This window comes from Aotus nancymaae, unplaced genomic scaffold (genome assembly GCF_030222135.1).
Source record: "Aotus nancymaae isolate 86718 unplaced genomic scaffold, 86718_ANA_hifiasm-v0.15.2.pri h1tg000043l, whole genome shotgun sequence".
Classification (NCBI taxonomy): domain Eukaryota; kingdom Metazoa; phylum Chordata; class Mammalia; order Primates; family Aotidae; genus Aotus; species Aotus nancymaae.
Window position 1 is genome coordinate 8,906,291 of NW_026988457.1, and position 23,915 is coordinate 8,930,205.

General features: G+C 41.7%; 1 protein-coding gene across 2 annotated transcripts in view; it reads right to left on the bottom strand.

The window, feature by feature from the left end:
* Positions 1-300: 300 nt before the first annotated feature.
* Positions 301-23,915, bottom strand: part of SMAD9 (SMAD family member 9) — a 45,679-nt gene continuing 22,064 nt past the window's right edge. For both annotated transcript variants that reach the window (XM_012465580.3, XM_012465581.2), the window contains 2 exons: positions 8,968-9,224; positions 301-3,956 (listed from right to left, as the gene is read on the bottom strand). In XM_012465580.3, the coding sequence (XP_012321003.1) occupies positions 3,813-3,956; positions 8,968-9,224 (401 nt within the window). In that variant the 3' untranslated portion in view covers positions 301-3,812. The remainder of the gene's footprint in view (positions 3,957-8,967; positions 9,225-23,915) is intronic.

A 23,915-nucleotide genomic window follows, 5' to 3' on the forward strand; every position in this document is an offset into this window, starting at 1 on the left:
ATAATAAAAGTGTTCATTCTTTCCTGTACACTGCAATATCACATATTTGCTACTATCCAGAAAAAGTTTCTACATATATCCTTTCTAAAGTTACTGTGAAGTATCTTCAAGATCTATACTTCACGACAGTTATTCTAAGATGTTTAATTCAAAGCCACTACTGAATTTCTCTATAGCATGTGGAACTTAACATCCCATTTTCAAAATAGAATGGTTTCAAATTAATTGACTTAAGGAGCTGCAGACCCATATACAGTGAATTTTTCCATGAGGTTTACAGGAAAAATGAGCCAAAAGACATATAGGTACAGTATTCTTTATTATAAACAATCAGATAACAGTATCAGTGTGCATCTGATGGATAACCGAAGCCAAGTTATTAAAATAGAAAGCATAACTTTGCTCAAATAGAAACTTTCTTTGTTGTTGTTGATCTGTTTTACATTAATTTGAATTTAACATATGCCAGGATCACCTAAACTTGTCATATATTTCTGCTATTAAAATCCTAACAGGGAAAGACAAAATGTGAAATGCATGTTATATTTTATTTGTTGAATATACATATATACATACACTAAATATTTGGGACACATTCAAAGTTAAGCAGGCACTCAAAGCCTATCGAGTGATATTTATGAAATGTTTTTGTTGCTGTTTTGTTGCTGTTACAGGAACATCCATATCCTTAAAAGACAATACAAAGGAGGATTCTAAATGCTAGGTGGTTGGCTAACTTTTCCTGATTTATACTGAGTTGAAAACAAAATGAAACAAAACATAAAGCATATGTGTTAAATAGTGACATCTTTATAGTTCCCAAGCACTGGCAACTATAAAAAAAATCATCTAGCTAAAACAAACTTTTCACATCTTAATTTTTTAACAGAAAAACAATAAACCAACAACAAAAACTGGTAAACGTTCTGGGTCTTGTGAGCAGATCAAAATGTTACTACAGTGTTCTCTATTGCGTGATCCTTGTCCACTGTCTGTGGCAACCTTAAACATGTGCTGCAGTGCTGATGTATTTACAGGCTTAGCATGTCTGCTTTATTAGTGATCCCGGAGAGAATGCTATTTATTTATTTTTTATTGTCTGCCTCAAGAAATGAGTGCTAAATGACCACATTTAGAAGCCTGAAGTCAAATACTGCATCATTTTTTGAAACGCTTGGTAGAAAAAAAAAAAAAAAAAAAGCTGATTAAAATATGATGATTATGTTACAGTGACTAAAGGGTTAACTTCTCATCAATTCTAAATTCTTCAAATTTTACAAGCATCTTAAGGCTTTTGATGAGACATGATATGATGATCATATGTGCTAATTTAATACTTTATTTGTCACAGAAAATTCAGGTTCACTGCAATATTGTGTCCTGGCTTCCGAAAGCCGCATAGAAATACAAGTTTTTTGTTCGATTTTTGTTTAGAGGCTAGAGTGTCTTCACCCAGGCTGGAATGCAGTCATGTGATCATAGTTCACTGCAGCCTCAAACTACTGGGCTCAGGTGATCCTCCTGCCTTGGCCTCCCAAAGTGCTGGGATTACAGCCACTGCAGACTGTTTTTTGTTTTTGATGTCATTTATGAACCACCAGTTTAGATTAATTAGGTAAAGGTGTAAGATTACCAGAGGATAAGTTAGATAACTGGTCAAGAGATCATGAAAGCTATGTTTGACCTCTGAAGCAAAAGCTATGTTGAAGTTCTCCCATGGAATGGTTCCCATATGAGATTCACCATATTAATGTCTTTTCCAAGAACAAGGGAGATATAGAATTATTGGAAAATAGGGAAGCAAGAGGAGAAAAAAAAAACAACTTTGAGACATGGAAAAAAAAGTAGCATTTATACCAGGAATCCATTACCTGGTTTTGCAGAAGAGTAGGGGGAAAAAAAAGCAGAGATAAGAAATCAATTACATTCTTTCAAGCAAAAGACAGACTGTATTATTTTGTTTTGTTTTACAAGTTCTGAAACATGAAGACGTCTGTGCAAACAGATTCACTTAGATTCTTGGCTCCATGAGGGCTGGGATGTCTCTTATTTACATTTGATTCTACAGTACCTAACATTGTACCTGACACCTATAGGTAGGTGCACAATACGTAGATGATGAACCAATAAACTACACGTTTTTCTAAACACTACATGTGCCACCTAGTTTCAATGTAAAATGTAATAATTCTTTTCTATGTGAATATATGGAAGTTTCTATTAGATAACACTAGTCATTATAAGAGGTGACAGTAGTAGCTCAATTATATATTTTTATCACATGATCATTTCTACCTTGAATACAATTTAATGAGAAAAACTACCATGTGCACTAAAGCTAGAAAGAGTTGAGACAAAATGTATTAATGAAGAAACTTCTTGGATTACTGAAGTGCTGTCTGTTACAAGCATAACTGCCATCTTAAATTATACGTTTTTTAAGAAGGTGTGAAATATTTTTCCAAGCAATGTAGTGTTTAGTACATGGCCAATATATATATATATATATATAAGTACCTAGAAATTTGGGGAATTTTCCTCCATCATCTAAAGTAAAATAAGAACAAGTTTTTAATATTGTGTATATTTTTAAAAGATGTCTTATTATTCGGTACCACTGCTTCCCAGAAATTACAGATGATTATAAAATTATTATAACTTTACTTGGGAATTTATTTCCGGGTATGAGACTTTAGATAACTTAATCACTAGAGATACTAGGTTAAATAACTCTTTGATCCAATAATGCATCTAGATTTTCTCAAAGTCTTTACTGTTGCTTTAGTAATCTGCAGAGTTAATAATTGCCAAAAGGCAGAAAAACGTGGCAAAGGAGTGCCTTCCCCAGGAGACTTGAACGTGGGAAGATGAGAAAGTGTAAGTCGATGTGTGATACTTTTCTCCAACCTTTGGTTTCACCTGCTTCTTGACACAGGACTGAAACACATGCTATTCTGGCACGCTGTGCAGACTCAAAGTTTGCAGGACTGCCTGACACGAACAACCAGGACAACAGGAATCCGATCTCCTCTGTGGAAAGCAGGTGTCTCCCTGGGTGGCTCTTGGACCAAGTTCTGGTCTTATCTTGTAATTTGGGAAACAGCATTTCATACTATTTTCATATTTATTTTTCCATATTAGACTCTGTTTTTACAGTGGTAGACTGAGGGAACATGACTTTTTGGCTTCACAGTTTTTTTCTTTTCTGATCACAGTTTGGTTAAAATGTACCACTGAATATCAGCACAGGAGCCCAGTTATGGGTATGTCAGCCTTAGAAGTAAAGTTTCTATGACTTATCTCATATAATTCATTGTCCAAGCTTGCCTTTTTTCTTGCCAATGGCACTAAAGTGACATCATTTAAACTGTAGGGGTTTCACTGCTTTGTTTCATCTGAGTGTTATTTGCTCTAGTGCCGCTAATTCCTGACTTTTGCTGTATAAACAGTTTCAGTATTTCTGTGAGGCCACACAACATGCTTTATGATGACACAGCTGACTAAAGCTGCCTTTTCTTCTGCTAACACCCTTCAAATACTTTTGACAATATTGCCCCTCAATTGTTTCCTCACACAAAAGTTGCCAATTATAGCACAGGCACAAATGGCCTGCTTTTCCAATCGCACTGCACTGGTATCAGGTTAACTAGAAAGCACAAAACAAATGGTGATTAAAAAAAAATAGGAATAGTATACCTTCTATGTATTTACACGTGTTTTTAGAAACTTCAGTTAGTTGCAAATCTGAAATGATACAAGCCACTCCCTGCAATAGCCTCTATCCTATGGAAACACAGCTTAAGACATGACTGTTAAGACACTGAAGAAATGGGGTTATGTGGAGAGCCCATCTGCGTCAGAACTTTGTCCAGCCACTGCAGCGGCCCATGAAGATGAATTTCAATCCAGCAGGGGGTGCTGGTGACATCCTGGCGATGATACTCAGCGCCCCAACCCTGAAAAACAAGAAAGAAGCTGAGTGATGGTGCCACACTTAAACTCAGCCTCCAGAGCCCCACACAGAGCTCAGTGGGGGCAGAGCCCACACCCCAGGGTAGCTCCTGAGACCTGAGAGGAAGAGAACACGGCCTCTACGTTCCTGTAAACACAGGACAACTCGTGCACCAACCAGAAGCCTTCGGATGAATCCAAATCAGTGCACTCCCTCAGGGTTCACAACTGAATATCTGGACCTGGAGAGGTTCTGGAACTCCAGTCACATGGGAAGCACTGACAAATAATTTTCCTTTCCACAAAGGAACAAACGACCTTTTGTTCCCCTCTTCATGCCTAGGACAGTGTTTTACACAAAATGGCTACTGTAGACCAGTGAATGGACCTGAAAGGCGTAAAAGAGAGAACTGGAAGGTGCGTTTGGATTTTCAGGGCTAATTATCAAAGCTTGCTTGTCTTCTCTCTCTCTCTCTCTGGCTCACTTGGCAATTTCCCTTTTATCACTATTCAAAGAAGAGACAGTAAAAATTTTTTAAAATTTTTGCATATTTTTCTCTGTATGTTATACATCAATGAAAAGATATTTTAAAATGAAGGGAGATCACAGCCAAGTAAATTAATTTTGTGACTGAGAACAGTGATTCTCTGCAGAGTTTTTTAAAACTTGGATTTCAACACAACCTTGCTGCCTGATTACATTTTACTTTCGTGACTGAGAACCTCAAGTGAACCTGTGATGCCCCCAGCACACAACCACAACCCACCCCCCAGTCCCTTCTCTCACGACCCCCTCTAGGTGACCGCTCCTCCCCACCAAAACCACCAACCCCTTTATCCCTGTCCACATCTGCAACTGATGGATTTATTTTGTATTTTAATGAGAAAAATGAAGACATCAGAAATGAGTTTCCATAGCGCCTGCACCCACATACTCGGCCTTTCTACCTCTTACCACAGATTAATTGTCTGTGTTTCCAAATAAGCTGGTCCACCCATTTATGCACTCTCAGACCTGTCTTCCTAGAGACATCATCCCAGCAAGTCTTCCCCTTGTCTCCTGCAATCTACTATATCAGTCCCATCAACATCTGAACACGCTGAAATATCTTCCATCTTCAAGACACTTCCCTACCCCCAGCAGCTACTGCCCTATGTCTTTATCCTGCTTCCAGCAAAAACCCTCAGAAGAGATATCCATACTGGTTGTCTCAAATTATCTCCTTCCATTCTCTCTTAAATCTATTCTGATAATCATTTCACTGCAGCTGCCAACCAAACTTTTCTTATCAAGATCAAAAAAGACCTTCATATTGTTAAAATGAATGATCCGCTCTCAGTCTTTGTGTTATGTGGGCAGCATTTGATTTAGTTCATCACATCTTCTCATCAATGCACTGTCTTTTCCTGGCTTCCAAAGCACCATACTTCTTGGTCTTATTCTACCTCACTGGTTGGTCTTTCTCAGTTTTCTTAGCTGATTCTTTCTCTTCTGTCCCATCTTTAAATGTTGAAGCGTCCCATGGCTCAGTCCTAGAGCCCCCTGTCTTCTCTGTTTATTTATTTATATTTATTTATTTATTTATTTATTTATTTTGAGATGGAGTCTGACTCTGTCACCCAGGCTGGAGTGCAATGGTGCAATCTTGACTAACTGCAACCTCTGCCTCCCATGTGGTTGCCAGGTTCAAGCGATTCTCCTGCCTCGGCCTCCCAAGTACTTGAGATTACAGGCACACGCCACCACGCCTGGCTAATTTTTGTATTTTTAGTAGAGATGGGGTTTTACCATGTTGGCCAGGCTGGTCTTGAACTCCTGACCTGAAGCGATCCACCCACCTCAGCCTCCCAAAGTGCTAGGATTACAGGCGTCAGCCACCATGCTTGGTCCTCTCAGTTTAAACTCAAACCTTTGGTGTTCTCATCCAGACTTAGGTAATTAAATATTGTCCTTTTGCTGACAATTCTCAAATTTGTATTTTGAGCCCAAACCTCTCTCCCCAAATCCAGACTCTTATATGGAACTAGCTACTCACAACCCCACTTGAATGTGGACGCACATCTCAATATACCTGCATCTTCTCCATCTTGACTGAAGGCAACTAACTTCATCTTCCTAACTCTTTCTCACCCCTGCGTCTAATCTGCCTTCACAATTCAGAATCCTTCCACTTCTCACAACCTGTACTGGAACCCTCCAGGTGGGAGCAACTCTCACCTGAATATTGCAATAGTCTCCTGACTGGTTTCCCTACTTGCAACCTGGCCTGTATAATATCTATCCTCCACACAGAAGGCAGGGCAATCCTTTTAAAAACAGAATCAGATCATGAAAATGGTTGCTCCAATCCCAGCAAAAGCTCACCAGCTCCTTAGAGTTGCCGCTGAACTCCCGGCAGTGGCTCAGGAGGCCTCGCTGTGGTTCTCCGAGGCTGCTCTCATCTCACTCCCCCTGCCCATTAGGCCCCAGCCATACTGCCCCTCGGAGTCTCCAGGCATATGCTCTTGCCTTGCTCTTCCCTCTGCTTCTGCTCTTCCGCCAGAGGCACCTGGGCCTAGCTCCATGTCTCCTTCCAGGCTCCGCTGACCTGTCACCTTTTCACTGAGGCCCACCCTGATGTGCAGATGACTCCACTGCCCAGTGCTCCAATTCCCTTCACCCCTGCCTAGACTTTCTCTTTCCATCCACCTTCTTTGTTATGGCTGTTGTTTATTATCTGTCTCTCTCTCCCAGAATACTGGTTCCCTGAGGCCAGAGATCTGTGAGAAATCATTGGTATGTCCCACGGCCTGGCCTGACACATGGCAGGTGCTCAATAAATATTTGTTGACTGACTGAATGAGTCCTAGAATCAGTAAAAATCAGAGCTGAAAGAAACCTTAAAGAGATCTGATGTATCAGCCTAGTGGTACCCACCAGTGTTTGCTCATCTACAATTTTTTTTTTAAAACTTACCATCTATAGTTATATTTACTATGGATTTATTTTAAATTTCCTGCAGTATTAGGAACAGTTTGTCTTCCGTATCAACTGCGTAGCTTTATGAATTTAAATGCTGCCTATCTGAGAAATGTATCTAGTTATCAGGAAAATCAGATTTCTATATAAGCTTATATTTAATTATAGTGAAATAACTACCTATGAGATATTGGCATTTCATCCTAATTTTAAAAACACAGACCCGGGAAAAAAAAAGCAAAACTGTATGATTCAAATGATGCCCTCTGCTGGTTCTAAAGCAACAGAATATTTTAAAAGATTTCCAAGTTATCTGTCAATATAACTTTATAATATATGCTTTTAAAATATTAAATTTGAATAAAACTGCTTTGTCACTATGAAAGAGAAATGATTTCAAGCAGCTGTTTTTTAAATTAGAAACTATTTTGTTCTGGGCCGGGTGCGGTGGCTCATGCCTGTAATCCCAGCACTTTGGGAGGCCGAGGCGGGTGGATCACGAGGTCAAGAGATCGAGACCATCCTGGTCAACATGGTGAAACCCCGTCTCTACTAAAAATACAAAAAATTAGCTGGGCATGGTGGCGCGTGCCTGTAATCCCAGCTACTGAAGAGGCTGAGGCAGGAGAATTGCCTGAACCCAGGAGGCGGAGGTTGCAGTGAGCCGAGATCGTGCCATTGCACTCCAGCCTGGGTAACAAAAGTGAAATTCCGTCTCAAAAAAAAAAAAAAAAAAAAGAAACTATATTGTTCTTACTTTTTAAATAATTACTAAGATTATAAACAATAAAAACATAATTTATAGAAAATTATTTATCATGGTAATTTTAAAGTGCAAATAAAATTTACTTTGGAAAAAAAAATGCCTGGACCAAGCCATGCTGATTCCTTGGATGGATGCATGGCAGTATGAAAACTGTCACGTATACCCAGGTAGTCTGATAAACAAGTCTAGATTTTGAAATATTAGACTGATTTGTGAGTACTTTGCAACAGATAAAATAGCAGGTGATGAAACTGAAGGCTTTTGCTTCCGTATACAAACCCAGTTGTTCTTCCTTCCCACTAAGAAACTACCTTGGTTCTCCAGCCTTCATAGCAACCTTAGTAAGATTCAATATGAGAAATTCAACAACCACTTATCAGCAGAACACAAACTACTCTCAGAATTAATCACACCCGCCTGTTGTTTCTATTCCAAATTATTTATACCTTTATAAGAGTACTTAATTTATTGTCTTGTATTAGAGCCAATCCTGCCTATTTTGTAGCTTATTCATAAACATTATCTACCCCATGTGCCTGAATGCTTTTTTTTTTTGAGAAGGAGTCTCATTCTTGTTGCCCAGGCTGGAGTGCAATAGCACCATCTCAGCTCACCACAACCTCCGCCTCCTGGGTTCAAGAAATTCTCCTGCCTCAGCCTCCCAAGTAGTTGGGATTACAGATGCCCATCACCACGCCTGGCTAATTTTTGTATTTTTAGTAGAGACAGGGTTTCGCCATGTTGGTCAGGCTGGTCTCAAACTCCTGACCTCAGGTGATCCGCCCATCTCAGCCTCCCAAAGTGCTGGGATTATAGGTGTGAGCCACCGTGCCCGGCCTGCCTGTATGCTTTCTAAGAATAAGGAGAGTATCTTACTGAATTCAGATAAATTCACCAACATTTACTAAGTGATAATAGTGCTTGGCAACTTGAAGGACGGAAAAATCTCTGTTGCATTACTCCTATAAAATTGCTGTTGTTACATAATGTCATCTGCATTAAAAACAACCAGCTACCTTACTTGTTTTTCCTCAAAACAATTTTCATATAACTACTAAACAAGAATTTTCATATAACTGCTAAACAAGTTACACGTAAGAATTTTCATATAACTGCTAAACAAGACAGTTCATACTCAAAGAGGAACTCCTCCTAAAAACAACAGAATTCAATAAAAATTGGTTTTGTCTATCTGAATTGACTGCAGAACTGCCGCATCAGTCAGGGTGCTTTTTTGTTTTGTTTCGTTTTTCACAGAACATTTTATAAAGTGGTAGCACGCAGTCCTTACCTTAACAAAACTCATCCGGATAGTGCACATCTTCGTCAGCTCATACACAACTTCAAAGCCGTGGTGAACTGACTGGGCCAGGAGCTGAGCGAAGAGCTGGTTGTTGAAGACCTTGAGGCTGCAGCCGCTGGGGATCTTGCAGACGGTGGCTGGGTGGAAGCCGTGTTGATAGTTGCAGTTCCGGCTCTGGACAAAGATGCTGCTGTCACTCACGCACTCGGCATACACCTCTCCCCCGACATAGTACAAGTGCACACCTGCAGACACAAAAACACTGCCTTCCTTCACTGCCCTTTCATAGCGTGCCTCCCCCACTGATTCCTGAAACCCTAAGAGATGTGACTCCCTCTTCTTAGGTTGGTTGTCAGATCACTGATCGCATGAATGACATGTGTGACCTAAATGCCACTTAGTTTAATTGTAATATGTGCTTTTTCCACAAATTCACTTAAAAGTGGATTGCGGCTGGGCACAGTGGCTCATGACTATAATCCCAGCACTTTGGAAGGCCGAGGTGGGTAGATCATTTGAGGTCGGGAGTTCAAGACTAGCCTGGCCAACATGATGAAACCCCTCCTCTACTAAAAATACAAAAATTAGCCAGGCATGGTTGTGGGCACCTGTAATCCCAGCTACACGGGAGGCTGAGGCAAGAAAATTGCTTGAACCTGGGAGGCGAAAGTTGCAGTGAGCCAAGGTAGCACCACTGAATTCCAGCCTGGGTGCCAGAGTGAGACGTCATCTCAAAAATATAAATAAATAAAAATAAAAATAAAAAGTAGATTGCAACCTATGTTAACAATCACTCCCAAGAACCAATCAGTAATGTCTCATATACTATTCCTCCTATCACTCCTGTTTATTCGTTCCAAAAATAAGGTTTTATAATATTAGAAATGAAGTGAACATATCATGCAAAAAATCAAATAATCCTTTATGTACATATACAAATTTTAAAATTTAAAACTGGACACAGTTAATATCATGAAAATGTTACTTAAGTGCACACATTAAACCCACTTCAGAAGAAACAATGATGCTTTAAAAATTTACCAATACTTATAAATCTGTTTCTCTTAACAAATACCTCAGAGACCTATTTCATTTACAAGTTTGTCATCCACTAATATAAATCATATAAATAGTCTATTTTTAATTTGTGAACAGTGAAATTTCTACCACATTTTCAGATACAGTAATATAAAAACTCATAAGCAAAATGTAGCCTTTATCACTTTATCTAACATTCTTGGAATTAAAGTTCAAAAGAGCATCCTGAGGCTGGACGCTCACACCTGTAATCCCAGCATTTTGGGAGGCTGAGATAGGTGAATTACTTGACATCAGGAGTTCGAGACCAGCCTGGCCAAAATGGTAAAACCCTGTCTCTACTAAAAAATACAAAAATTAGCTGGGCACAGTGACACACACTTGTAATGCCAGCTACTCAGGAGGCGGAGGCTGCAGTGAGCCGAAATCACACCACTACTGCACTCCAGACTGGGTGACAGAGTGAGAGACCATCTCAAAAAAAAAGAAAAGAAAAGAAAGAAAGAAATGTATCCTGAGAATGTTGTTGCTCCTACTAATTTCCATGACAAATTAAATTTTAGTTGATTCTTTCCCTCCAAATGTCTGGGTTTGAGATTTAATATAAATGTATATAGCAAAGGGGCTGATGTTTGAAAAAAATGAAGAAACTCTAGTCTAGTGAATATTAAGTATCAGAACAATTTTACTCCAACTTTTGATGGGAAAAAAACTCTCCAGCACTAGAAGTCAAATGATTATACATAGAATCACCATCCAGTTAAAAGGTGTTTGTAGAAACAATCCAGAATATACTTACACATTTGGGGTCTCCTCAAAATGAAACTGTGAAACTTTGAAAGAACAGAACTTACAGGCTTCCAGGGCTGTTCAGGGCCCGGTGTGCGTAACTTTGAATTTAGGAAACATTACTGATGGAGCTGCTGGGAGTTTCTTTGGTCAGGTCCTAAGTAGCACTTGAGGCAGTTCTGCATTATATGTGACTACATCCCACCATATTTATTGTTTCCTTTTCCCTTAATAAAATCTGAGAAAAGAATAATTTTAAGTAGTATGTATCCCAGCCACATCACTCTGAAGAAACTGACCCAGCGGTGCACAGCTAAAGCACAGCCTGTATACCCAGGCCACGGTTGTCTTGCCACTGCCTCTCCTCTTCCTCAGCCAGAGGCTGGCTCCCCGTCTCCGCTTCCCTCAGCCTTCCTCTCCCTTCTCTTTCTCCTTGCTGTTACTCTCCTGAATGGCCTTGGGCCCAGGCGGTGGTACCAGAGGGCAAAAGGATGGTCCTAGCTGGCTGGGAGAGTTACTTGGCTGGGCTCCTATGATCATAAAGAGAATGCTATGCTGGGGCAAAATGCAAGCACCGCTTCCTACAACAACCCCTGTGGGCTCCAAAGGGGAAAGGCCTGCCTTGTGGGGGTGGGTGGAGGATTTTTCAAGAGGGAAAGTAGAAGGAGCCAGAGTGGAGTACTAAGGATTTGGTCAGTATTAGAACTGAATGACTTTCAAATATATAATCCTCTTAAAACCTATTACATAAAATAAATATGATTTTTTTTTATTATGAGTCTGGTCTTTGGGGGGTGGTTTTCAATCCTGTTAAGGGCATCTGCAACTACAGCCCACTTTGGCAAAGCTACCAAGGCAGAGAAGAGCCTAGGCAGGTAGGCAGTCGTCCAGCATCCTGAGAGAGACGAGCAGAGCCAATGGGACGAGCACACGGAGTCCTCCCTGAACACCAGGAAAAGGCGGAACCCAGCCTCAGGTTGAAGGAGGCCAGATTCTGGCTAGAGACACCAGCATCGGAGGAAGAGTCAAGTAGCCCAAGGATGTGATTTGCATCCATTTGGTAGGCTAATAGCAGTTTTAAACTCTAGTATCAGATTCAAGATCACCACAGAGTAGAGCAGTGGTTCTTAAACCTTAGCTTGCACCAAGACCACTTGCAGGGCTTATTAAAACAGATCATGAGTTCAGTGGGTCCAGGGTGAGGCTGGACGACCTACACTTCTAATAGTTCCCAGGTGAGCCCAATGCTGTCTCACTGCACCACTCCCTGGAAACTACTGGATTGATGCTCAGGCTATGTTTACAGACCAGCTCGGGAATCGGAAGGGATGGACAAAATAAGTCTGTGATACTTGGCAACTACTATCAGACAAAAGTTTCAAGAAATTCAGTATCCCACTCTGCTTATAAATAATAGTAGAAGTCTCCTGTGTTTTCATATCTATTTCAGAATTTCACCTTCTGGAAGGTCATTATTTGTTAACTTTATGTTATGTGATATTCCTTTTTTTATTTTTGGACAGGATCTCGCTCTGTTGCCCAGGCTGGAGTACAGTGGCGCAATCTCAGCTCATGGCAACCACCTCTGCCACCTGGGTTTAAGCAATTCTCGTGCCTCAGCCTCCTGAATAGCTGGGACTACAGGTGCCCACCACCACACCCAGCTAATTTTTGTATTTTTTTTAGTAGAGAGGAGTTTTCCCATGTTGGCTGGGCTGGTCTCAAACTCCTGACCTCAGGTGATCCACCCACCTTGGCCTCCCAAAGTGTTGGGATTACAGGCATGAGCCTCCGTGCCCAGCCAGTAATATTCCTGTAAGGTGGTACAGGAAAAGCATGAACATGTGCAGATTTTACTGCAGCCTACATTCTGACAGTTCTGTAAGAAATGTTTAGAAAAGACATCACATCTATTATTGTTGCAATCAAATATGTCATTAATCTGTTCATTATTGTAATTAAGAAGCATTAGAAGTGGAAGGCAACGCTAGTATTACAATCCTGCAGCCTGTTCTAACTCCTAGCAATAAGGAATAAATGCTCCAAAGGAAGTACTACCTGAGATCACAAAGAGAACCCTGGCAATGCCGCGCTCAAGCAAGTTCTGCCCACATCCTGGATTACATATCTCCTTGGGCTGCACCTTTCTTTATCTAAACTTTCCATTTGTGTGTGACTGCCACCCACTTTTTAGGAGATTAGGGAGTGTGGAGTCCTGTGTTTGTGGTTAAGGAGGACCAGAAGAATTTTGGATTTAATTTGGGTTTGCTGGGTTGAACTACAAAAGTGTGTCTTTAATCCTCTTCTGTTGTCTTGAATGACAGGAAATGACTGGGAAGAGGGCAGGTTGGGCAGGCCAGTGAGGGTGTGCCAATCTCTGGAATCTACTAACAGAGGAGGAAGTCGGTGTCTCAAAGTGGAAGGAAGGTGCAGGGATACCCTCCTTACTGGGAGGGAGGCGAAAAGATCGCCATAAAAGGCAGAGTGTCCTGCACAGAGAATGCCGAAGCCTCTCCACTCCCCTCAGGATAAAACCTAAAGGTCCCAGCACAAGCGCAATGCCTCCTCTCAAGTTTGTAACTGATCTTCCCCTTACCTTTGTTGCCTTTTCTTCTGCACAGCTATTTTAGAAGCTTTAGGAAAATACAAAAACGGTATTTTTACAAATTCCTTATATAGTTAGATACAAACTCCAATAGATGGGAGAAAGGATATGAAGCTTGAGATTTGCTCTAAAATATTCTAGCAAAAATATCGTAGAGGGATAGATGAAAAAGAATGGCACAGAATATGAATCTTTATTGAAGCTGGAGATAGTAAGATGAAGACTCATTACCTTACTCTCTCTGTTTTTGTGTCTATTTGAAATTTCCCACATTTAAAAAAAAAAATGTTTTAATGGGTGGTTAAAAATAGTAATAATATAAAAGTACAGATTTCCAGATCCACACCAGGACCTAGGTCAGAGGATGGAGGTAGGTCCTGCACAGGACTGTGCCTAGGGTTGTGCACTGCACAACCACTGCAAACCAGGGTTTGCCTCCTAGTCTGCAAAGCTTTGTGTAATTATTACAATCCTTTCCCAGCAGATGGCAGTAATTTCTCTTGAGGAAGAGGCATCTTTTCCTAACTCACACAGAGCCACCTCTGGGCTGATAGCAAGGCTGGTCCTCCAAGACTGTCCCTGTTGACTGAGTCTCTCTGGACAATACAATGAACAAGCTTGTTTGGGTCCGACTGCCCTACAAGGCATGTCCCATCACTGCCATGCAAACACGCAGCCACTCTGCCCGGGCCGCAATGTGAGGCATCTCCCTTACCACTGCTGCTGCCTTCTAGGGCACCCTTACACACCATGCCCACCCATCCTCACAGGATCAAGAACGCCCTCTATAGAAAATTTAGAAAATACAGACAGAAAATAAAAACCAGCCACAAATCCACAGCCCAGAAATAATCAAAGCTAATATCTATTATGTATCTTTCAGTCTTTTTTATGTGCTTTTTTTTTTTTTTTTAATTTGAGACGGAGTTTCGCTCGTTACCCAGGCTGGAGTGCAATGGCGCTATCTCGGCTCACTGCAACCTCCACCTCCTGGGTTCAGGCAATTCTCCTGCCTCAGCCTCCTGAGTAGCTGGGACTACAGATGCATACCACCACAATTGGCTAACTTTTTTGTATTTTTTGTAGAGACGGGGTCTCACCATGTTGCCCAGGCTGGTCTTGAACTCCCAACCTCAAGCAATCTACCCACCCTGCGCTCCCAAAGTGCTGGGATTATAGGTGTAATCCACCGTGCTCAGCCATGTGCATTTTTAGGAAGAAAATTGGGATCATACTGTACAGGAAGTTTTAAAACTTGTTTTCAGTTAATAATATCTTGTGAACATTTTCTCAGGATATTAAGTATCCTGCAACATCAAGTGTAATGACTGTAACAGTGTGACATCGCACCCTATGTTAAAATGTTTTTTAGGATTTGCTTTTATTAAGATGAAAAGCCTTCCACCTGTTCAGAGGCAGAACAAAATGACTATTTTGAAACAGGGAATGAAATCCACTGGGAAAGGAAGCAAGCCAAATACCATCTGGACATGCAGACCCTCTGCCAAAGGTGTTTGAACAAAGCAAGTCCGTCTTGAGTAGAGGCTGGGTAAAATAAGGCTAAGACCTACTGGGCTACATTCCTACACGGGTAGGGATTCTAAGTCATAGGATGAGACGGGAGGTTGGCACAAGATACAGGTCATAAATACCTTGCTGATGAAACAGGTGGCAATAAAGAAGCCAGCTAAAACCAAGACAGCGATGAAGAGTGACCTCTGGTCATTCTCACTGCTACACTCCCACCAGCACCATGAGTTTACAAATGCTACGGTGAACATTGTAACCTCAGGAAGTTACCCTATATGGTCTAAAAAGGGGAGGCATGAATAATCTACCCATTGTTTAACGTATAATCAAGAAATAACCAGCAAAATGGGGAACCAGTAGCCCTTGGGACTGCTCTGTCCATGGAGTAGCCATTCTTTATTTCTTTCCTTTCTTAATAAACTTGCCTTCACTTCACTCTGTGGATTTGCCTCAAATTCTTTCTTGTGGGAGATCCAAGAACCCTCTTGTGGGGTCTGGATAGGGATCCTTTATTGGTAACACCTCTGCAAGGAGCTGACAGATGAAACCCTTATGTCAGGATAATTTCTTTCATCAAGCAAGAAGAATTACTAGAATTCTACAGAACTTGAGATATACAAGAAAATAAAGATCCATAAAAAGATTTAAAAAATCTAATCCCAAAAACAATGCAATGACTTTGAATATGTGATCATTATTTTCAGGATACACTTGATCTATCTCAGAAAGTTCAATAACCAGGGTTAATGGTTATCATTTTTTTCTCCCACAAAAGGAGAAATTTTTTTTTTCATTTTTTCTCCCACAAACGGAAGCACAGATGTCAGGCAGGACAAATGCCACATGTCCACGTCAGCAAAAGAGAAATGGTCCAGTCTTGCTCAAAGTGTTCTTGCATACCAAGAACCCAGCACAGGCTCATTGTAAGAGTTACCAGAGCTAACTTCAATGACAGCAGAAATTGTCACTGCTCAGAAATGTTGTACTATTGATTATGATTATATTAAGTCATGAATATCCAAGAAATATAATCCTACCTGAAGTTCTATGTTCATGCAGTCAACTCAAAGCTGTGGTTTGTATAATTATCTGGAAATTGAGGCCATCTTAAAAGCCAGTCTAAAAAAGCAGGCACATGTTATCCTCCAATTATCTAGACTGACTATTACATCATTCCCAGATCATGGGGAACTTGCCCTTTGCTTTCTTTTGTGCTGTCACGTATCTGTCATATCAGTATTATACATCAGTGGTTCTATAACCTTTTTCTGGAAAGATCCTTACAATCCTCCACAGAGGTACTGGAGAGCTCCTTGTAATTCTTTGTGTAGTACTCCCCTTCTCACACAATATTTTTGTAAGGAAAACATAAAACTGTTGTACTGGCTAGAGCACAGAAAGTCAACACCAAGACAAAAGTATGCCAAATTGCAGGGTCTTTATTGCCTGCGGCCACGGAGGACTCGCGTCTCTCCAACATGTGGCCCCGAAAGGAGGGTGTTAAGACCTTTTATACCCGTAAAACCACCTCGGGAGTGAGGGTGAGGGGCAGGGGTGGGGGTGACGGGCTTCAGATGTTCTGAGGGCTAGTGGATTCTGTAAATCACCTCCCGGACGGAGATGAGGGTGAGGGGCTCCGGACATGCTGAGGGCCAGGGGACGTTTGACATTCTGATTGTTACTTAAGTGGTTCACAAAAGTCAAGATTAGCATTTGTTTACACATTGTCTGGGTAGAGTGGAAACTACAGTCCTTAATTACTTATTACAAGTTGCAGGGGCCAAGATGGCATGGGTTTGGACTGCTTGCCTGTCACATTTGGGTTACAGAGAGCAGTTTCAATAGAAAGCCCAGGTATGGTTGAGGTATGCAGTTTTATGGGGCTTTTACCATGTCACAAAACCTTCTCTGATTTTAAAAGCAAAGTCTTGTAAAATTTCGGTACTTTATTATCAGTTGGGCCTTCTTCCAACATCGCAGAGTTGATTATGGCACACAAGGGCTGTGGCATATGATGGGCATTTTCACTCCATACTGAAAGATTCAATTCTACAAACAATGAACTATGAGCGGCACCAAGATAAAAGGGCAGGAGGGTCCGTCCCCTCTAGCAAAGGGGAGCAACTGGGCCTGAGTTCTCAGGGTGCAAGTTCCTGGCATCACTTGTGTGACCATGTATAAGCTACTGAACTCACGGCACGGAGCTTTAGCTGTCTCATCTGTCAAATGGAACTGATAAACCTAACTTGTACAATTACTATAAGGATTAGAAATTACATATAAATGCATACCAGCGTGTCTCTTACATATTAGGTAATCAATGGGGGGTGTAGCTATCATCATCATCATATTATTATTATTATTTGATATGTCATTGGAAAGAGCTCTGGTGATCTGCCTAGTTTCTTTTTTTTTTTTTTTGAGACGGAGTCTCACTCTGTCTGTCACCCAGTCTGGAGTGCGGTGGCGCGATCTCGGCTCTCTATAACCTCCACCTCCCGAGTTCAAGCGATTCTCCTGCCTCAGCCTCCTGAGTAGCTGAGATTACAGGAATATGCCATCACACCTGGCTAATTTATTTTGTCTTATTAGTAAAGACGGTGTTTCACCATATTGGGCAGGCTGGTCTTGAACTCCTGACCTTGTGATCTGCCCACCTCGGCCTCCCAAAGTGCTGGGATTACAGGCGTGAGCTGCTGCACCTGGCCACCAGTCTGCCTAGTTTCTAAGGAAGAATATGGATAGGTCCCACACTGGAATGCAATGTTCCAGGCCACTCAAGGTATTGCCTTTGACATTTAAGTGGTAGCTCTTGGTATGCTAGTGCCAACTGTTAGTAGCTATTTAACTTGCTAGGAGGTCAAAGTCATGGGTTCAATCCCTTTGTACCATTTACCTGCTGCATGGCTACCAATAAATGCTTTCTATGAGCTCCTCCACCTCACAGAGCTACCCATTAGATGGAAAGTGGGGTGAATCAGCACCCATCATCACCACTAGCGAAACCACGACTCAAAGTGCACAGACTGCTGACAGGGTGGCAACACGACCTTCCTTTAGCAGGGCCAGCCATCTTAGCTAATGTAGTCACTAAACAAGGAATACAAGCCAAAAGTGACTTAAAAGATAATTGATATTTACTGAGTAGGGGAATGGCTCATCATTAACTGTTGGCCTCCATATGCCAGCCGGACCCAGAAAATCTAAAGTCCTGCCAGCCTCGGCTGATCACTGCCCGCCCCGCATTCTCCATTATCCCTGATCGCCCAACGGAGCTTCCCTAGGACATCCACCATCAAGGGACCCTGCCATCTTAACTGTTCTTATAATAATGTGAATATTCTGCACCCCACCCTGCCATCTTAACTACTCTTACACCTTACCCCACCTGCCACTGTCACTGAATTTATGGTAATGTATATTCCTTGACCCTACCCCCACCACAGGAACTGATCTTACTCCATAACACCACTGCCCCCTCCCCAAAAACTTTGTCCCAAAGCTATAAAACCAACTCCTATCCCACCGCCCTTCGCTAACGCCCTTTTCGGCCTTAGCCCACCTGCACCCAGGTGAATAAACAGCCATGTTGCTCACACAAAGCCTGTTTGAGAGGCTCTTCATTCAAAGTGCATGTTTTTAACATTAACTATAATTTAAAAAAATTTTTTTAATGATATCTTCAGGCCAGGTGCAGTGGCTCACACCTGTAATCCCAGCACTTTGGGAGGTGAAAGCGGATGGATCACCTGAGTTCAGGAGTTCGAGACCAGCCTGGCCAACATAGTGAAACACTGTCTCTACTAAAAATACAAAAATTAGCTAGGCATGGTGGCATGCACCTGTAATCCCAGCAGCTACTTGGGAGGCTGAGACAGGAGAATCACTTGAACCCAGGAGGCGGAGGTTGCACTGAACCTAGATCACACCACTGCACTCCAGCAGGGCAACAGAGCAAGATTCCCATCTCAAAAAAAAAAAAAAAAAAGATGTCTTCCATCCTTGCCCATCACGGTCTAATTAATCTCAAAAGAACAGCTAGGGGATCTTTTCAAAGTGTAAACTCAGATCATATTGTAAACCAAAAATAAAATTTTAAGGCCCCACAACCGGTTGAATGGATGCCCACCTCAGCCAGGGTGCTCTAAAATTTAACCTGAAAGACTGGTTCAGGCCATGATGGAAAGTGGGGGTTGGACATGCCTCATTATATCTTTCCAGCATAAACATCAACACAGAGCTAGAGTCTGATAACGAACATTTACAGTCTACTTTCTCTAAAGCCTGCTACCTAGGGGGCTTCATCTGCATGATAAAACCTAGGTCTCCACAACCCCTTATGAAATCCAGACATTCCTTTCTATTGATAATAACTCTTTCAACCAATTACCAATCAGAATATGTTTAAATCTACCTATGACCTGGAAGCCAACCCCTCCTTTAAGTAGTCCCACCCTTCCAGATCTAACCAATGTAAATCTTACATGCCTTGACTGATGTATTATGTCTCTCTAAAATGTATAAAAGCAAGGTATAGCCCGGCCACCTTAGGCTCAGGCCGCCAGGACCTCCTGAGGCCACGTCACTGGCATATCCTTAACCTTGCAAAATAAACTTTCTAAATTGATTGAGACCACTGCTGGGTGCAGTGGCTTATACCTGTAATCCCAACACTTTAGGAGGCCAAGGTAGGCAGATCAGGAGTCCGAGACCAGCCTGGCTAACATGGTGAAACCCTGTCCCTACTAAAAATACAAAAATTAGCTGGTGTGTGGCGGGCACCTGTAATCCCAGCTACTCAGTTGGCTGAGGCAGGAGAATCAATTGAACCTGAGAGGTGGAGGTTGTAGTGAGACAAGATTGTCCCATTGCCCTCCAGCCTGGACAACAAGAGCAAAACTCCATCTCAAAAATAAAATAAAATAAAAATAAATAAATTGATTGAGACTTGTCTCAGATACTTTTTGGTTTACAACATAAACTCCTCAACCTAAATCTACCTTCCCATTTCCCACAAAGTAAAAACCAAAGCCCTTAAAATGGCCTCAAGGGGGAGACCTACTGGGCTGCATTCCTAGGACGCTGGTCATTCTTAGTCGCAGGATAACATAGGAGGTTGGCACAAGATACAGGTCACAAAGATCCTGCTGGCAAAACAGAGTGCCGTAAAGAAGCCAACCAAAATGCACCAAAACCAAGATGGTGATGAAAGTGACCTCTGGTCATCCTCACTGCTCATTATACGCTAATTATAATGTATTTGCATGCTAAAAGACACTCCCACCACCATCACGACAGTTTACAGATGCCATGGCCATGCCCAGAAGTTATCCTATATGGTCTAAAAAGGGAATGAACCCTCAGTTCTGGGAAATCTCCATCCCTTTCCCAGAAAACTCATGAAAAATCCACCCTTTGTTTAGCATATAATCAAGAAATAATTGTAAGTATTATCAGTGGGGCAGCCCATGCAGCTTCTCTGCCTGTGGAGTAGCCATTCTTTTATTTCTTTACTTCTCTGATTAACTTGCTTTCAGTGTACTCTATGGATTCACCCCAAATTCTTTCTTGTGTGAGGTCCAAGAAGTTTCTCTCGGAGTCTGGATCGGGATACCTTTCTGGTAACATCTGCTGAAATGTCACTTTCTCAGGAAGGCCTTCCCTGGTTACCCTGGTTTAAAGTCTCCATTCTCTTCCCCTGCTTTGCGTTTCTCTATTGGACATCCTGTATGTTGTATTTCTTGTCTGTCTTTCCCCTAGCAGCAAGTAATCCATGAAATCTGGGTGCTGTCTTTTTTTCCACTGCTGCATCCCCAGTGTCCAGTCTGGCTGAGAGTCAGTGCTCAGTAAATATTTGTGAGATGAATGCATATCACTAAAATCTAATGTCTATTAATTAATTCCACAGAGCAAGTTAACTCATTCGATAGCCTAGGAGTGCATTTTGCAGCTAACTTATTCAGGCTGGTGCTCCGGGAAGCCCTGCTGCTCAGAACCAGATAACCCATGGCAGCATCCGAGAGAGACTCCTGTGATCTCACAGAACAACGACTGCCCTTGCTTTAAAATCTCCCAAGCCAACACTTTTTTCCCTACCAGGCTTTATGGCAAAACTTGTAGCTTGTCTAAGAAATTTTTTTTTTCCACGCTGGAGTTAATTCCTAAGCAGCTCTGAGAAAACTGTAACTTTGCCTTGGGACCATGTGACCATGAGTACCCTTGAATCAAGGGGAACACTATTAGGTGCTCCAGTTTGGGGAACAGGTCATCAGTCCCGGCTCTTGCTCATGTGGCTTCTTAACCCTAAGGATGAGCTCTCAGTTAACAACACAGCAGCTACTGATAAAATTGGGATATGTGACTCCTCCAAATCTCACATCTAAATCTGATTCCCAATTCTGGAGGTAGGGCTCAGTGGGAGGCGTCTGGGTCGTGCAGGAGATCCCTCATGATCTGCTTGGTGCCCTCCTTGAGATCATAAGCGAATTCTCATTCTATTAGTTCCTGCCAGATCTGTTTGTTAAAAAGAGCCCAGCACCTCCCTCCCTTCTCTCTCTCTCTCTTCCCAGCTGACACACAGGCTGTCCTTTGCTTTACACAATGATTAGAAGCTTCCTAAAGCCCTCACCAGAAGCACATGCCGGCACATATGCTGTAGTGCAGCCGGCAGACCCACGAGGCAAATAAACCTCTTTTCTTTATAAATTACCCAGTCTTAGGTATTCCTTTATAGCAACAAAAACAGACTAACACAGACTCTCCATGTCCTCAGCAGGAGCACCTTGAAGAAGCAACTTGCAGACAGGTTCCTAAAACACGTTCAGCACTCCTTTAATATTTTAATCCTGTCTTTGGATCCACTGGCACCAGCAGATGTTGAATACGCAGACCAATCTGCAAAGCTCCTCAGCAAACTGCTTCACAATGTTATGTGTCAATGTTCTGTCTTGAGATTTCACTAAAGGTTCTTCTAAAAATCATCTGAAAGTAAAGGCATGCTCAAGAAACTTGTTTAGGAATTAATTCAAAGTATTATTTCCTTTGAGGAATGACTATGTTTCCCACTTTGGGATAAAAATTACATTCCAGGGCTGGGTGCAGTGGCTCATGCCTGTAATCCCAGCACTTTGGGAGGCCGAGGCGGGTGGATCACGAGGTCAAGAGATCGAGACCATCCCGGTCAACATGATGAAACTTCGTCTCTACTAAAAATACAAAAAATTAGCTGGGGAGAGAGATCCAAGATGGCTGATCACTAGCAGCTCGGGCTCCTAGCTCCCAGTGAAAGCGCAGAGAACAAGAGGACGCCACACTTTCAGACGAATATTTGTTGCTCACGGACCAGGAGATTCCCAGCAGAGAAGCCCCACGTGTCGCCAGGGCGACTCTTGTGGCCGGCGCGGCGGTTTTGCTGGTGCCTTAGCGTGCCAGTTTTTGGTGCAGAGTCCGGATATTCCCGGGCAGAAAAGCACCATCCATCTTAACACCGCGGTTTTGGCTGGCGCAGTGGACTGCTCAGATTTCGGCGCTGGGAATTAACAAGTTGGACGTCTGCTCAGAGACCTAGTTAGAAAGTCGGTAATTACAAAGACAACAGACGGATAAATATATAATGAAGGGAAGAAATCAGCGTAAAAAGGCAGAGAATACTCAAAATCAGAAAGCCTCTCCCTCTACAGGGGATTGCAATTCCTCATCAGTAACGGAACAAGGCTTAATAGATTACGAGTGTGTTCCAATAACAGAAGCAGGCTTCAAAACGTGGGTGATAAGAAACTTCTGTGAATTAAAAGAACTTGTTCTAACCCAATGCAAAGAAACTAAGAACCTTGAAAAAAGGTTTGACGAAATGTTAACGAGAATGGACAATTTAGAGAGGAATATAAGTGAATTGATGGAGCTGAAAAACACAACACGAGAACTTCGCGAAGCATGCACAAGTTTAAACAGTCGAATTGATCAAGTAGAAGAAAGGACATCAGAAGTCGAGAACCAGCTCAGTGAAATGAAACGAGAAGACAAGATTGGAGAAAAAAGGATGAAAAGGAATGAGCTAAGTCTCCAGGAAATATGGGACTATGTGAAAAGACCTAATTTACGTTTGATAGGTGTACCTGAATGTGATGAAGAGAATGAATCCAAGTTGGAAAATACTCTTCAGGATATCATTCAGGAAAATTTTCCCAACCTGGCAAGGCAGGGTAATATTCAACTCCAGGTAATACAGAGAACACCACAAAGATATTCTTCAAGAAGACCAACCCCAAGGCACATAATTGCCAGATTTATTAGGGTTGAAATGAAGGAGAAAATACTAAGGGCAGCCAGAGAGAAAGGTCAGGTTACCCATAAAGGGAAACCTATCAGACTTACAGCAGATCTCTCAGCAGAAACCCTACAAGCCAGAAAAGAGTGGGGACCAATATTTAACATCCTTAAAGAAAAGAACTTGCAACCCAGAATTTCCTATCCAGCCAAACTAAGCTTTATAATCGAAGGAAAAATTAAATCCTTTGCGAACAAACAAGTACTTAGAGACTTCACCACCACCAGGCCTGCTTTACAAGAGCTTCTGAAAGAAGCACTATACATATAAAGGAACAACCAATATCAGCCTTTCCAAAAATATATCAAAAAGAAAAGAACATTAACACAATGAAAAATTTACACTAACTAATGGGCAAAACAGCCAGCTAGCATCAAATGCTAGTATTAAAGTTATATATATTCTAATTGGATAAAAAGCCAAAACCCATTGCTATGCTGCATCCAGACCCATCTCACATGCAACGATACACAAAGACTCAAAACAAAGAGAAGGAGGAAGATTTATCAACCAATCAGAGAGTAAAAATAAACAAATAAAAAGCAGGAGATGCAATTCTCTCCTCTGATAAAGTAGACTTTAAAGTAACAAAGAACAAAATTGGCAAAGAAGGACATTACATAATGGCAAAAGGATCAATGTAACAAG